The sequence below is a fragment of the Hylobates moloch genome, unplaced genomic scaffold (assembly GCF_009828535.3).
Source record: "Hylobates moloch isolate HMO894 unplaced genomic scaffold, HMol_V3 SCAFFOLD_6, whole genome shotgun sequence".
In the NCBI taxonomy this organism is placed as follows: domain Eukaryota; kingdom Metazoa; phylum Chordata; class Mammalia; order Primates; family Hylobatidae; genus Hylobates; species Hylobates moloch.
In genome coordinates, this window is record NW_026652281.1 from 115,627,562 (window position 1) to 115,644,311 (window position 16,750).

The 16,750-nt window shown below is 42.7% G+C and overlaps 1 protein-coding gene and 2 non-coding genes across 3 annotated transcripts in view; all 3 read right to left on the reverse strand.

Moving 5' to 3' along the window:
* HSPA9 (heat shock protein family A (Hsp70) member 9) overlaps positions 1-16,750 on the reverse strand; it is a 20,619-nt gene continuing 3,869 nt past the window's right edge. Inside the window, exons 4-17 of the mRNA XM_032158016.3 lie at positions 16,041-16,222; positions 13,715-13,839; positions 12,415-12,488; positions 12,221-12,327; positions 11,759-11,921; positions 11,385-11,477; positions 6,364-6,573; positions 4,112-4,339; positions 2,789-2,893; positions 2,111-2,228; positions 1,644-1,738; positions 1,014-1,106; positions 692-832; positions 1-355 (exon numbers count right to left, since the gene is read on the reverse strand). Coding sequence (XP_032013907.1) covers positions 278-355; positions 692-832; positions 1,014-1,106; positions 1,644-1,738; positions 2,111-2,228; positions 2,789-2,893; positions 4,112-4,339; positions 6,364-6,573; positions 11,385-11,477; positions 11,759-11,921; positions 12,221-12,327; positions 12,415-12,488; positions 13,715-13,839; positions 16,041-16,222 — 1,812 coding nt within the window. The 3' untranslated portion in view covers positions 1-277. The remainder of the gene's footprint in view (positions 356-691; positions 833-1,013; positions 1,107-1,643; positions 1,739-2,110; positions 2,229-2,788; positions 2,894-4,111; positions 4,340-6,363; positions 6,574-11,384; positions 11,478-11,758; positions 11,922-12,220; positions 12,328-12,414; positions 12,489-13,714; positions 13,840-16,040; positions 16,223-16,750) is intronic.
* LOC116472067 (small nucleolar RNA SNORD63) lies at positions 3,207-3,276 on the reverse strand. Its single transcript, XR_004248978.1, has one exon. It is a non-coding gene; the product is annotated as a small nucleolar RNA SNORD63 (small nucleolar RNA).
* On the reverse strand, positions 5,590-5,657 carry LOC116472066 (small nucleolar RNA SNORD63). The gene has a single exon (XR_004248977.1). It is a non-coding gene; the product is annotated as a small nucleolar RNA SNORD63 (small nucleolar RNA).

Sequence of the window (16,750 nt, forward strand, 5' to 3'; positions counted from 1 at the left end):
TAAAATAGTTAAATCTTTATAATCCTACCTCCTTTTACATGCAGCTGAAAAATGACAGGCTAGGAACACAGAATATTGTGAACTTTATACTGTTAGAATCACCATCCATTAAATGATCACTAGCTAATGGTCACTAAATTTACAAATTAAGGAAATTATATATAGAATACTGCAAAAACACAGTAAAAAGACTGAAGTTCGCCCATTTCTGCTCAGGAAGTCTCTTCACTCCTAAGCTTCATACGTTGTCCTTCTGGCTTCAAAATTTCTGCTATTATTACTGTTTTTCCTCCTTTTGATCTTCCTTTTGTTCCCCAGTGCCAGAACTTCCAGAGCCTTCTCGCTCAGATGCCATCTGTTAAGAAAACATTTGAGAGCCACTCAGATTTAATGTTAGGGCTAACCATTTGCTCTTTGTTGCACTCCAAGATGAGGGACCCACATATGTCCCCATCATTCATATCTATTCCACTCCCCCTCCCCGCTTTCTACCCTACTGGTAGTTTCTGGATTCCTTCCCTTTGACACTACCCCCAAGGCCAAAGTAGAGTCAAGATGGCAGGAGAATATCTCCAACTCTAATCTCACTCTCAATTCCACAAATGGCTAGGGAGGGAGCCACCAGTGACAGTCATCAAGAACAGTTCCATCAAGATCAAGTTAGGATCAAAATCCACTTCAGCCCTTGTACCTTTTTATATGCCATTTCGAAGAGCTTCAATGATGCCTGCTGAAGACAGGATGCTGCCTGTCTAATATTTTCTCCTGTTTCGCTGTCTTTTCTAGCCAGGAGCTCCCTCATTTTGGAAATCTCTTCTTTCAGCTTGTTGCACTTAAAAAAAGAAAACAAAAATCCTTACTTTTCCAGGTCTCCTGTACCATTACAAGTAGAAGTCCTATTTAGAAACATTTTAAAATAATTAAACCCCTATCAAAACCCACAGAAAAATACACTTCACTGGCATTGGTAAAAATGTGTCCAACCTCTTGAGTTACTTTAAAATAGAACTCACCTCATCAGCAGGTAATTGGTCCTTGAATTCTTCCATCTTGGTTTCTGTGTCATGAATGATTCCTTCAGCCATATTAACTGCTTCAACTCGTTCCTTAGAGAAATTAGAAGTTTAAACGAAGACTTTCCAATCAACCAAAGTTTGCTGAATGTCTATACTCAGTAAGACAATAAGCTATGTGTTACATATAGTTACAGGTAAAAATAGAGTAAGAGGGAGAAATCAGAGCGGCATGAAGCAGCAAGAAGGCTTTCAGAGAGATTTGGGCTAGATTTTGTAACATCGGAATTGTGACAGGGAAAACAGAAGAAATAATAAAGGCACTGCACACATAAGGTATAAGCAACGGGTAAGGAAGAATAGATTATCTTAGGTTTTCTCTTACCCACAACCTATGACATGTCCAAACTCTCCCACTTTCTTGTTCAAGCGATTCTCCTGCCTGAGCCTCCCAAATAGCTGGGACTATAGACGTGCACCACCACACCCGGCTTCAAACGATCTGCCCACCTTGGCAGTGGGCTTACAGTGCTGGGATTACAGGAGTGAGACACTGCACCCAGCCCCAAACTCCCACTTTCAAGACTGAGCTTTACTAAGATTAAAGTTCAGAAGACAAAAAGTAATCACCTTCTTTCGCCGGTCTTCTTCAGCGTATTTCTCTGCATTTTTAACCATATTTTCAATATCATCTTTGCTTAACCCACCAGAAGACTGGATTACAACTGTAGTAAAAAGAAGGCATTTCATTAATTCCCAGGTAAAGTTATATGCCTCTGCTTCCTCCATTGCATTAAGAGTACTCCTGCTCATAGCAGCCAATCTTGATACAAATTATGAAGAGGAGAAATACCCTATAGTCCTATAAAGCAAAGGGAAACCAAGGACCCAATATATACACAAACACCAACTGGCCTGTTTGCCCATCAAAACTTCAGCAATCCACAGGCTCAGTGCCTGTTTGGGGGGAATAAACACTACACTTGTACAAGTAAATATGATAACTGAGGGGCAAAGAGGACTCATCATCCTAAGAGGGTCTATTCCCAAGACCTCCCTCACCTCACTCTTAGGGTCTCATAAACAAGGTGACTTACTCTGCTGCTCACGTCCTGTGCCTTTATCTTTAGCAGAAACATGTACTATCCCATTGGCATCAATGTCAAATGTAACTTCAATCTGAGGAACTCCACGAGGGGCTGGTGGAATTCCAATCTAAAATAAATAATATCCAGAGTAAGGTCCTCTTACAGAGAGGTCCGGTGCTATTATTTCCAAATCTATATGGTTTTCTAGTAAACAAGTCACTTGGTTCCTGGGAGAAAGAAGTGATTTAATGTACAAAACCACAAAGTTTATAAGCAACAGTAGTAGTTTGCTGCCTGAAATCAACTGGTTTTATACCAGTGAAGTTTAGCTATATCAAGTAACCATAATGGCTGTATGTACCTGTGGACACACTAAATGACAGCAAATCTCCCCACTATTATTTACCTCACCAATAACCAATAAGCAATGCTGATCAGAAACCAGTAACAAATGTCTTTTAAATGAGTAATCAAGAGTTTATTTCTGAGGAAATTCCTAAGGCACAAGGAAAAAGCAAGGCTTTCAGGTAAAAAGTGAAGCCATGGGTATCCAGTTGCATCCCTTCTTCTCAAGACTACTCAATATGTATGTGTATGCCAGCAGTTCATACTAATATTTTTATGGCTTAGATTATTATCTCACTTTACAGTGAAGGAGGCATAGTATTCAGGATTCACAATACCTACCAAAGTAAACTGTCCAAGGAGTTTGTTGTCTCCAGCCATCTCTCTCTCCCCCTGACACACTTTAATTTCCACTTGCGTTTGACCATCAGCGGCAGTAGAGAATACCTAGGGAAAAAGAAACCCTCCTGGGTTGGCAATCTGATTAACCTCCCTTTCTACAGAAAAAAATGAAAGCTAAAAGTTCACATTCCAAGATTGGAAGGCTCCTAATTTACGGTATGTTCAGAACAAAGGCTGATGTCTTTATAGGGAATAGGAGTAGGATTAGTACAGCAAATGGGCATACAATAGCAATTGTTTCAACTAAGCAAATGCATTGTACAAAGATGCAGCATTAGGACAGAAGTCCTCAGAAAAAGGAACTAAAATGTTGAAACATGCTCATCTGGGGAAACAGGATCAGAGAAAGAAGATGTATCGTGCTCAGTCACAGGAAGTCACCACATACTTTTCTTCAGAATGATGTGTTGACAAATACATCACTGCACAAATATACCAACAACCATAGTTTTATGGAAAAACAACATCACAAGATTGGGGAAGTCAGGAAATAATTTTTTTTTTTTTTTTTTTTGAGACAAGGCCTCACTTCATACTGTCGCCCAGGCTGGAGTGCAGTGTCATGACCTCGGCTCATTGCAACCTCTGCCTCCCATGCTCAAGTGATCCACCCACCTCAGCCTCCTGAGTAGCTGGGACTACAGGTACACAGCACCATGCTCAGCTAATTTAACTTTTTGGAGAGAGGGAGTTTCACCATGTTACCCAGGCTGGTCTGAAACTCGAGCTCAAGCGATCCTCTCGCCACAGCCTCCCAAAGTGATGAGATTACAGGCATGAGCCACGATGCCCAGCCAGAAATAATTCCTACTTCAAGAACAAGCCATGTCCAAATAGCCCTGCTTGATATCTCCGCACCCTCATACCACCCCCTTCATTCATCCATAAGATAAGAACACTCCCCAAAGTCTGGTCCAGACTATCCTTTTTACTGTCTTTGAGAACAGAAGACTACAGGGAATTCAGTCTCAAATGACTGAGATCCCTTTTAGCAAATAATGTTAATCCTGTGGAGGAGACTACTGATGTCCTTCCTATAATCATCACTACCAGCTAACATGTAAGAACTTTTCTGGTAACAACAACAACAACAACAAAAAAACAAAATACACAGGATTCTCACCACCCACAGTTAACTATTTATTCTAACAGCAAAACAGAAAAAAATGAAGTTTTCTAGAAAAAACTTATGAAAGTGGCTGCAATCACATCCGTCATAGAACCTAAAACCCATGTGACAAGGTAGGAAGTGATGGCTCTTACCTGGCTCTTCTTGGTTGGAATAGTGGTATTCCTATTAATAAGTTTGGTAAAGACACCTCCTAGAGTTTCAATACCCAGAGACAGGGGAGTGACATCAAGGAGCAGCACATCTGTGACATCGCCGGCCAACACACCTCCCTGAATGGCAGCTCCAATAGCCACAGCCTCATCAGGATTGACAGCTTTACTTGGGGCTCTACCAAAAAGATCCTGCACAGTCTGCTGAACCTGAGCATCAAGGAAGAAAAACCTGTCAGCCCACACTTGGGAACTACCTGAGCAGAACAAAAGACAGCGTGTGTCCTACGCTCCCAGCCAAATCTCAAGACAGGCTAACTCAAATCTGAGAATGTTTATTCAAATAACCATTTCATACTTGGGTTCCTGCTAATGATCTTGTAACACTCATACACTTTTTTTTTTTTTTTTGAGACGGAGTCTTGCTGTCGCCCAGGCTGGAGTGCAGTGGCGCAATCTCGGCTCACTGCAAGCTCCGCCTCCCGGGTTCACGCCATTCTCCTGCCTCAGCCTCTCTGAGTAGCTGGGACTACAGGCACCCGCCACCACGCCCGGCTAATTTTTTTTGTATTTTTAGTAGAGACGGGGTTTCACCGTGGTCTCGATCTCCTGACCTCGTGATCCACCCGCCTCGGCCTCCCAAAGTGCTGGGATTACAAGCGTGAGCCACCGCACCCGGCCAACACTCATACACTTTATACCTATAGGAGTATCTCCTTCATGACCCTTGTAAAACTGGGAAGGATTCTCCTAAGTTTTATTATCTGCTTTCCCACACAACACATTAAATCATTTGAAACAGAGGATGCAAGGCAAGGAGACTTAGAAGTCCACATTCTCTTGTATATTATCAACTAAAGACCAAATTATCATAGGCAGCTGTAGTAAAAATTTGCATTGCTAACATGGGGCATGGTCTTCCCTTGTGTTTATTAGTGATAAAGTTCCATTTGAATAGTATTGGGGATAATTTCTTTTTTCTTTTCTTTTTTTTTTTTTTGAGATGGAGTCTCGCTCTGTCTCTCAGGCTGGAGTGCAGTGGCGCAATCTCCACTCACTGCAAGCTCCGCCTCCCGGGTTCACGCCATTCTCATACCTCAGCCTCCCAAGTAGCTGGGACTACAGGCGCCCACCAAATTTTTTATATTTTTAGTAGAGACAGGGTTTCACCATGTTAGCCAGGATGGTCTTGATCTCCTGACCTCATGATCCGCCCGTCTCGGCCTCCCAAAGTGCTGGGATTATAGGCGTGAGCCACTGTACCTGGCCTCGGGGATAATTTCTTAATATAGAGGCATCCACCTGGTCCAGGACCTTTTTTTTCCAGGTTCATTTTTTTTTTGCATATTTCCTTAAGGCCATGTATTTCAATGGAAAAATTAAGAAAAAAAAAAGTCACTATATTAGGCCCAAGATAATCCTATTTAGGCTACCAAGAAGAACTGCATCTTCAACAGGTTTGTGCTCAGTCATTAGTTTTCCACACGTTCTTTCAGAATGATGTGTTGAATAAAATACATCATTGCACAAATCTTTGTCGAAGAGATGCACTATGCTGCAAAGACACATGTACAAAGACGGTGGCTGGGGGCAGGGTATTACCAATGTTTTATGCTCTCTGTGACCTCAAACTTTGTTTCAATCCTAAAAATTCTATGACTGAGTTCAGGCTGCTCCCTGCTACTGCCCCTAAAGAAATTCTGCCCCTCCTAATTTTTCATTCATATATATATGTATATACGTATGTATGTATGTATATATATATATATATATTTTTTGAGACAGGGTCATGCTCTGTTGCCTGGACTGAGCGCAGTGGCACAATCATGGCTCACTGCAGCCTCAAACTCACTCAAGTGATTGACCTTAGGGCTCAGGTGATCCTCCCAAGTAGCTGGAATTACAGGTATGCACCACCACGCCCAGCTAATTTTTTGTATTTTTGTACAAAGGGGATTTTACCATGTTGCTCAGGCTGGCCTGAAACGCTTGTGGACTCATGTGATCTGCCCGCCTCAGCCTCCCAAAGTGTTGGGATTATAGGCGTGAGCCACCATGCCCGGCCTATTCTTCAATTTTAACAAAACAAACAGAAAAGAATTCTTTAGTGAGGATATAATCTCACCTCCCTTTTAGATCACCCCAGCAGAATGGGCCATATATTTGTGCCACCTGTCTCAAGAATACACTATGTGCCAGCCCTCTCTCCATGACAGAATTCCATTGGTCCATACCTTGGGCATCCTAGTCATGCCACCCACAAGAATCACTTCTCCTATGTCACTCTTGCTGACTTCTGCATCTTGCATAGCTTTTTGGCATGGAGCGATAGTCCTCCTGATTAGATCAGTGACAATCCCTTCAAATTGAGCACGGGTCAACTTCATATTCAAATGCTTGGGTCCAGAAGAATCCATTGTAAGATAGGGCAAATTGATGTCAGTCTGCAAAGGAAATGTTTAATTGCATGTCAGTGAGCAGGCCAAATGACGGTTACACTTATTATTTCAACCAAAATATGACCATGCCCTAGGACAGAAGACTTGCAAAACCACAGGGAGGGTGAGACCTAGTTTAAATGAATAGTCACCAAGAATTTTTTTTTTTTGAGACAGAGTCTCATTCTATCGCCAGGCTGGAGTGCAGTGGCGTGATCTTGGCTCACCGCAACCTCCGCCTCCCAGGTTCAAGCGATTCTCCTGCCTCAGCCTCCCAAGTAGCTGGGACTACAGGCATGTGCTACCATGCCCAACTAATTTTTGATTTTTAGTAGAGATGGGGTGTCACCATGTTAGCCAGGATGGTCTCGATCTCCTGACCTCATAATCCGCCGCCTTGCCCTCCCAAAGTGCTAGGATTACAGGCGTGAGCCACTGCGCCCAGCAAAACATTGCATCTTAAAGAGTAACTATTCTTGGCCAGGCGGGGTGGCTCACACCTGTAATCCCAGCACTTTGGGAGGCTGAGACAGGCAGATCACAAGGTCAAGAGATCGAGACCATCCTGGCCAACATGGTGAAACCCCATCTCTACTAAAAATACAAAAATCAGCTGGGCATGGTAGCACATGCCTGTAGTCCCAGCTACTTGGGAGGCTGAGGCAGGAGAATCGCTTGAACCTGGGAGGCGGAGGTTGCGGTGAGCCAAGATCACGCCACTGCACTCCAGCCTGGGCAATAAGAGTGAAACTCCATCTCAAAAAAAAAAAAAAAAGCAATGTTTTATCTCCCCAGAGATAAGCACTATACAATCTGTTTTAATCAAGTTTATAGTTATTAACAAGAATGCAGCAGATAAGCAGGAAAAAAATCCCCATTCAGAAAATAAAGAACTATTCTGCCACTAAATATTCATTGGAACCACGCTACTGATGTTTTCCTTCACCAAGTTTTAAAAATATCCCATGTAGGTGAAGAGAAATGTCAAAGTTATGTTCTGAACCAAATAACATGCCATCAACCCTGGGCTCTGTAAGTTCCAGGATGTTTACAAGTGGTACGAAAGCTACAGATATGCTCTCATTAATGTATGAGGACTGACTTGTATGGCCATCACATCCATGGAGCGCAGCTGACAGTCACACCATGTAACATCCCAAATCCCAGTACAACATGGGATCTTACAATGTGTAACTGAGAGTGAGTCCTTAACCATCTTTCTTTAGGAGAAAGTATCCTAGACATTTGAATACTTAATAAATAGAGTTAACACACCATCTGTAGAATAGTGATATCTAAATATTATCGACAATTTCTTTTTTGCAAAATGTTGATTAACCAAATCAGAACACAGAATTATCTAAATCAATGCTATCCAGTAGAATTTTCTGTGACAATGAAAATGCTCCTTATGCTGCTCAATTCAGCAACCACTAACTTGACTACTGAGCACTTGAAATAAGACTAGTCTAACTAAGAAATGTAATTTTAAATGTTATTTAATTTTAATTAATTCAAAACCCGTATTTGGCTATTATAGTAGCACAACTCTAAACACTAAAAGCTAATGGCAACCTGAAAATCTCTAGCACTAACTCTCAACCCTCTACAACCAGTCCAACATCCATCACAATGTTCTCTCCTTACCTCCTCTTTCAAACCCAACCACTTATGTCTCACTCTCACTCTCTCATCCAAGTCTTTTCTCAACACATGGTTAACAACAGCCCCCCCCCCCCCACACTCACTGAGGCTGCCTTCTGCCCTTCACAATTCTCCACTCTACTCCAGCCAAAGGGCTTTTCACAAATCGATACATGACCATGTTACTATCCTCAACTCCTCTGGGGTTTGTATTCACTTATCTTGGGAGAGACGCCAAATCCCAAATCTATAAAGCCTCTAGGCCAAGGGTGTCCAATCTTTTGGCTTCCTTGGGCCACACATAAAATACATTAACACTAACGACAGCTGATGAGTTTAAAAAACAAAAAACAAAACCCTCAGTATTTTAAGAAAGTTTACAAACTTGTGTTGGGCTACATTCAAAGCCATTCTAGGCTGCAGGTTGGACGAGCCTGCTCTAGCCTCATTTTCCATGCCCACCAACAACCGACCCCAATCTTCACTCTGCCCTTTTGGCCGCTCTGGCCCTTTCTCAGGTGTTCACCTGAGAGCCTTACTCTTAACTCATTTACACATGCCCATTTATCTTTTTCTGATAAACTCATTTCTCAGATGCTATTCTTGTTATGCTGAACACCTCTCTCAGGTACCTTATTTTTATTATTTTTATTTTTCATTTTTATTTTTTGAGAGTCTCATTCAATCGCCCAGGCTGGACTGCAGTGGTGCCATCTGGGCTCACTGCAACCTCTGCCTCCTGGGTTCAAGCGATTCTCCTGCCTCAGCCTACTGAGTAGCTGGGATTACAGGCGCCCGCAACCACACTTGGCTAATTTTTGTATTTTTAGTAGAGACAGGGTTCGCCATGTTGGCAAGGCTGGTCTTGAACTCCTGACCTCAAGTGATTCACCTGCCTTGGCCTCCCAAAGTGCTGAGATTACAGATGTGAGCCACTGCACCCAGCCCCTTCTTAGATTATTTTTAAGAGACCTGCTCTGTTGCCCAGGTTGGGGTGCAGTGGCACTCATGGCTCACTGCAGCCTCAAACACTTGGGCTCAAAAGATTCTTGTGCCTCAGTCTCCTGAGTAGCTGGGACTACAGGCACACAGCTGTGATGTAGTGCACCACGCCCAGCTAGTTTTGTAGAGACGGGAGTTCTCACTATTTTGCCCAGGCTGGTCCCCAACTCCTGAGCTCAAGTGATATTCCTGCCCTGGCCACCCAAAGTGCGGCCCCTTCTTAAATTATAACTATAACTGCATTTTTACCACTTGTTACATTAATAGTAACTTAGAGTATTCAGTTTCCTATGTTTTCCTAAGCGTGTAATATTTATGAACTTGGTAATACAACCCTTAGGGGAAGAGTACCACTATTATCCTTGTTTTGTAGATAAGTAACAGTAATGTTAATTCATCCAAGATCACCAATTAAGCGATACAATGGGGACTCGAACCCCAGCAGAATGCTTGCAGAACCACCCTTAACCTTTACTTTGTATCGGTTCTAGTTTAACGTTTACTAATCTGTTCTAATTAATGTCCATCTTTCCAAACCACAATATAATCTGCATGAGGGTAATAAACGCTAAGAATTTATTCTATAGATTTAAAATCACCTATGCAATGCAAAACTGAATGTGTAAGGATGCTCAATACATCTTGCTATAATAAATGCTGGAAAACAATCAAAATGTCTATCAATAGGATGCAGCCACATTAATTAAAACCAACCAATCTCTTCCAACATCTCGCATCCCCTACCCCAAATGTCAAATCTCTGGGAAGAATTACAAACTACCTTCTGGCAGTGCCAGGTATTTCAACCTCAACCCTAACCAACGTTGCAATGTTCTGCCACTCCATGATAGCAGGGGCAAAGTAACATCAGCAAGACCATGGATGCGTGTATATAACTATGTCACTCCTCTCAGCCACTTAAAAAAAAATATCCAGGTTTGAGGGGAAGGTTCATTAGCAGCAACCACTTTACCAACACAATGAAAACCATCATAAATACCTCTTCCCTTGTGGGTGATCAAAATAAAGGTGTCACAGCTCTGCTCTTCCTGCTGTCACCCAAGACACCGGAAATAGATCTGCTGCTTTCTATCTTCATGGGTCTCTAACACAGACCTAACATAGTTTATACAATTCTATTCTTGGTGGTTAACTGAAGTTTCACCTCTCAACTGGAGCTAACCAAGCTGACAAAGAGGCTGCATAAATCTGATGCTCACAGACGGAAACTTGCACAAGCTTCAGCTTTCTAGACTGGTGATTCAAATTATTGTCATTTTTTGACACAGGGTCTCATTTGTCACCCAGGCTGGAGTGAAATGGTGTGATCACGGCTCACTGCAGCCTCAACTCCTGGGCTCAAACAATCCTCTTAGCCTCTGCATAGCCTCTGCAGTGGCTGGGACCACAGTTGTATAGACTATGATCGGCTAATTTTTCAAATTATTAAGTGAGAGACAATTAGCCGGGCTCAGTGGCTCACGCCCATAATCCCAGCACTTTGGGAGGCCGAGGCAGGTCAATCACCTGAGGTCAGAAGTCCGAGGACCAACCCGGCCAACATGGCAAAACCCTGTCTGTACTATAAATACAAAAATTAGCCAGGCATGGTGGTGCACATCTGTCATCCCAGCTACTCGGGAGGCCAAGGCAGGAGAAATCGCTTGAACCCAGGAGGCAGAGGTTGTGGTAAGCCGAGATCGCGCTATCGCACTCTAGCCTGGGCAACAGGAGCAAAACTCCGTCTCAAAAAAAAAAAAAAAAAAAAGACACTCAGAGATTCTCCAACTCACAAGGAGAGGTTATTTAATATTGTCAGTTAAGGCAGCAGTTTTTCCAAGCTAGTAATTCTAGTTTTAAACACTGCCAGAGCAGGTTTTAAAATAAATGTCTTTAACTGAAAGGCCAACAAGTACACCCAGCATCATTCACATATTATTTAGCTCCAGTATACGTAACTGATTTGGGTGGTTAAAAAAATTTCAGCTCATAAAGAAACTAAAGACCTTACTGTCCCTGTGCTCATTGCAAAGGTCTCTAGAAACCAGAAAATTGACAAAACAAACAAACAAAAAAAAACTCAACTAACATTAGGCCAATTAGAAAATACTATTTAAATAAACCCCGGCTGAAAATATCCATCAAGACTGCTCGAATTTTCCGTGTCTCACCTGCACAGATGAGGAGAGTTCACATTTAGCCTTTTCAGCAGCTTCCCGTACCCTCTGAAGTGCCATATTGTCTTTAGTCAAATCAACCCCTGTCTATAAAGTGAAGACATTGAACACCAGCATTAGTGAAGTGATAAATTTAAACTGCAGTAATAAGGTGGAACAACACAAAATGGAGTCATACCTTTATATATAAGCATGAATTACTTTTTATTACCCTTTATGTGTAGGAAAAAAAAAAATCTATTCTGAAAAGAGGATCTGTGTCTAGAATAAGGGGGTTGAACTGAACTCGTAAACAAAGCAAAGAGCAATCTGAACAAAGAATTTCTCAATATCCCAACGTCTACATATTAACCACATTGTTAACTCACCTCTCTCTTGAATTCCTTCACAATGTGCCGTAGCAAGGCCTGGTCAAAGTCTTCCCCACCTAAGAAGGTGTCCCCATTTGTGGATTTCACCTCGAATACTCCTTTCTGAATTTCCAGGATAGAAATATCAAAAGTTCCACCACCTAAATCATATACAGCAATGCTGTAAATGATTTGTGAAAAAAAGAAAGAAATCCTTAAGGAACAAAACCTATCACCAGGATATAAATTTCAATAACCAAATACAGATAATCTAAGCTATTTCCCTGAGGTATATACTAGTTAAATTACCATGGCCCAAAAGAAAACAAAGGAATGGTTTTGAAATGAAAAAACAAATACCATACAGACTTAAAATCAGTAAAAGCACTATTTAGTTTAAGTAAAAGGCTCAATTACTAAGAAATCAAGTGACACTTTAGTTTCACACATGCAGGTAAGAAATTTACTGCACAAACTTACACTTTGTCTTCTGATTTGTCTAGACCATAGGCAAGAGCAGCAGCTGTGGGCTCATTAATCACCCGAAGCACATTCAGTCCAGATATCTGGCCAGCATCTTTAGTGGCCTAGAGAAAACAAAGAGAAAAACATTTTTGTACCCTTCCACCCCAGGCACCTTACTTTTTGTGAATAAGAATGCTGATTGACCTCACCTGTCTCTGCGAGTCATTGAAATAAGCTGGGACTGTGATCACAGCATTTTTTGCTGTGTGCCCCAAGTAATTTTCTGGAAAAGAATGAAATTCAATCATGGAATTCTGTCAGAACAGAATTATTAATGTAGCCCAACGACCTGTGTCATCCTTTTGGAGCCACAGACAACATTCATCAGTCTTTTGACAAGTGACCTAATATGTCTTTGCAGGAAAACACTCCAAGTAAATACACTGGTTAAAAACCGAAGATTGGGCCGGGCACGGTGGCTCACACCTGTAATCCCAATACTTTGGGAGGCTGAGGCGGGCGATCACCTGAGGTTGAGTTTTGAGACCAGCCTGACCAATATGGAGAAACCCCATCTCTACTTAAAATACAAAATTAGCCGGGCGTGGTGGCACATGCCTGTAATCTCAGCTACTTGGGAGGCTGAGGCAGGAGAATTGCTTGAACCCGGGAGGCGGAGGTTGCAGTGAGACAAGATCGAGACAACACTGTGCCACTGCACTCTAGCTTGGGCGACAGAGCGAGACTCTGTCTCAAAAAAACCAGAACAAAACAAACAAACCCAAGATCGGCCGGCCGGGCACAGTGGCTCATGCCTGTAATCCCAGCACTTTGGTAGGCTGAGGCGGATAAATCACCTGATTTGTCGGGAGTTCGAGACCAGCCTGACCAACAAGAAGAAACTCCATCTCTTTACTAAAAATACAAAAGTGGCTAGGCATGATGGCGCATGCCTGTAATCCCAGCTATGTGGGGGGATTGGGGGGGTGAGGAGGGCAGGAGAATCGCTTGAACCCGGGAGGTGGAGGCTTCGGTGAGCCGAGATCGTGCCACTGGACTCCAGCCTGGGCAACAAGAGCGAAACTCCATCTCAAAAAAAAAAAAAAAACCACCCAAAAACCAGAAACCCCTAAGATCACTCTTTCAACATTTTAGTGAAGGTTCACTAAACTACAATGACCTTTAGACTTGTAACAGCCGCTTCAAATAGGAAGTCTAATTTATACCTAACAGGGGCAAAAGCTTAATGTGTAGTCTTGTAGCTTTCAATATAGAACATTACCCCCTACTGGAAAAAAAGAAACAAGCCAGCCACCATTAGTGAGATTTGAAGATTAATTCAATCTGCAGGGAAAGCATGAAGTGTAACACAGTTTTGCCATTCCTAGGTTTTCTATACAAAAGGGACCACAGATTCATCTACAGGACGCTGGGACACAGGGAGCTAGTGATCTCACAGGAATCATTCTGTTCTTAGAATTTTCCCAGATGTGAACTAAACCCACTCACCTGCAGTCTCTTTCATCTTCATCAACACAAATGCTCCAATCTGACTCGGAGAATACAGTTTCCCATGAGCCTCAACCCAGGCATCACCATTGGAGGCACGGACAATTTTAAAGGGAACATTTTTACTATAAGACACAAAAATTCTATTAGATAAAACTACCTGAACAACTTACCATGACAAAATTACCACACACCATGAACATCCATCTTCCACCCCAAGAGACTCATTCATGGCCAACAAATGAGTTTGTGAAATTCTTTAGAAAGCAATCACTAACGTGGTTTATGAGGATTACAAGGCAAAATGAAATAAATAAAAAGAAAGCAATCACTAACATATAAAAACATTATGATGAAACCTCAACATTCTTTACTTAGCGCCCCAGGCAGAAGATTTTTGCAGCCACTTTAGAATAATTTGATGATGAAACCGTTACTGTATGATCCAGCAATTCTACTATCTAAGACAAATGGAAATATTTATGTCCACACAAAAACTTGTACACACGTTTATGGCAGCATCATTCGTAATAGCCAAAAAGCAGAAACAGCTCAAATGTCCATCACTTGACAAATAGATAAACAAAATGTGCTATATGTCCATACAGTACTGTATTATTTGGCCATAAAAAGGAATGCAGTACTGACACATGCTACAACATGGATGAACCCTGAAAACATGCTAAGTGAAAGAAGCCATAGAAGTCCATGCGACTCCACACATACAGAATTCATATTCTACTCAAGTTCAATAAAGCTGTTTAAATTTTTTAAAATATTTAATTTAGGCCGGGCGTGGTGGCTCACGCCTGTAATCCCAGCACTTTGGGAGGCCGAGGTGGGTGGATCACGAGGTCAGGAGATCGAGACTATGGTGAAACCCCGTCTCTACTAAAAATACAAAAAATTAGCCGGGCGTAGTGGCGGGCGCCTGTAGTCCCAGCTACTCGGGAGGCTGAGGCAGGAGAATGGCGTGAACCTGGGAGGCGGAGCTTGCAGTGAGCCGAGATTGCGCCACTGCGCTCCAGCCTGGGCAACAGAGCGAGACTCCGTCTCAAAAAAAAAAAATTTAATATATAGAGAGAGACACAAACACAGTCTTGGCTTGTTGGCTTAGATGGTCTTAAACTCTTAGCCTCAGACAGTCCTTCCGCCTCTGCCTCCTAAAGTGCTAGGATTACAGACATGAGCCACTGCTCTAGGCCTAAAACATTTTGTATACAACAGGAAACTCTACCTATGTTTCTAGTATTTTTTTTTTCTTTTTTTTTTTTGAGACAGGGTTTCACTGCTATTACTCAGACTGGAGTGCAATGGCATGATCTCAGCTCACTGGAACCTCTGCCCCGCAATGTTCAAGCTTCACTAGTTGCTGGGACTATAGCCGCGCACCACTCAGCTTGGCTCTTTTTTGTATTTTTTGCAGAGGCGGCTTTTCCCCAAGTTGTCCAGGCTGGTCTCGAACTCCTGAGCTCACCTCAGCCTCCCAAAGTGTTAGGATTACAGGTGTGAGCCACCCCACCTAGCCTCTAGTATGTCTATTTTAGAAAAGGGCAGGCTGGGCATGGTGGCTCACGCCTGTAATCCCAATACTTTGGGAGGCTGGGGTGGGAGGGTCAGTTGAGTCCAGGAGTTCAACACCAACTTGGGCAACATAGTGAGACCCATCTCTATTGGGAGGGGGGAAAAAAAGAAAAATCAAGTTTTTTTCTGTACTGGATCAACACATGATAGAACCTATGCCATTTCTGCCTTATGTATTCAACACTGAACTATGTGGTTTAGGAATGCTTTGCAAATTTTCATGTATCATGTCAATATATAGCAAAGACCTAACTGTAAAGACAAAAATGAATTTTTTTTTTTTTTTTTTAGACGGAGTCTCAGCAGCCCAGGCTGGAGTGCAGTGGCAGTGATCTCGGCTCACCGCAACCACCATCTCCCGGGTTCAAGTGATTCTCCCGTCTCAGCCTCCCAAGTAGCCGGGATTACAGGCACCCACCATCATGCCCAGCTAATTTTTGTATTTTAGTAGAGACAGGGTTTCACCATGTTGGCCAGGCTGGTCTTGAACTCCTGACCCCAGGTGATCCGCCCACCTTGGCCTCCCCAAGTGCTAGGATTACAGGTGTGAGCCACTGCGCCCGGCCAAAAATGAATTTTTTAAAGGGATTACCCTTTTGGCAGTGGTACAGATTTCCCCTAGGGACAATAAGTAAAATGACTAAAGTAAGGTGCTCCAGAGATCCTAATCAACATGCTGAGGCTCTTCTGTGTGGCCCTTGCAAATAACTGCCTTTTGCACAAAACTTTTGCTGTTACTCACATGTCTTTCTGTACTTCAGGATCATCATATCGCCGGCCAATGAGACGCTTGGTAGCATAAAATGTATTGTTTGGGTTGGTGACAGCCTGTCGCTTGGCCGGCATTCCAACAAGTCGCTCACCATCTGCTGTAAAGGCCACAACTGAAGGGGTGGTTCTGGCACCTTCGGCATTCTCCAGCACCTAAACCCCCAAAATGTGACAGAGAATAAGTTTGTAGTTATCACTGGTATCTTTTTTGAGATGGAGTCTCACGCTGTCGCTAAGGCTGGAGTACAATGGCACAATCTTGGCTCACTGTAACCTCCGCATCCTGGGTTCAAGCGATTCTCCTGTCTCAGCCTCCCTAGTAGCTGGGACTATAGGCGTGCACCACCACACCCAGCTGATTTTTTGGTATTTTTTAGTAGAGACGGGGGTTTCACCATTTTGGCTAGGCTGGTCTCGAACTCCTGACCTCAGGTGATCTGCCCGCCTCAGCCTCCCAAACTGTTGGGATTACAGGCATGAGCCAATACGCCCAGCCTATTACTGGTATCTTTGCAGCAATCATTTAAGACACAAAAACAGCTCCCAAATTGCAAAACAAATGCACATGAACAATACTACCGGGCATGCTTTACTGCTGACAGTTAATGAACAGTAGAATTTAAGGTATCTTTAGTCCTTTACTTTCAAACTACTACTACTATTTTTTTTTTTTTTTTTTTA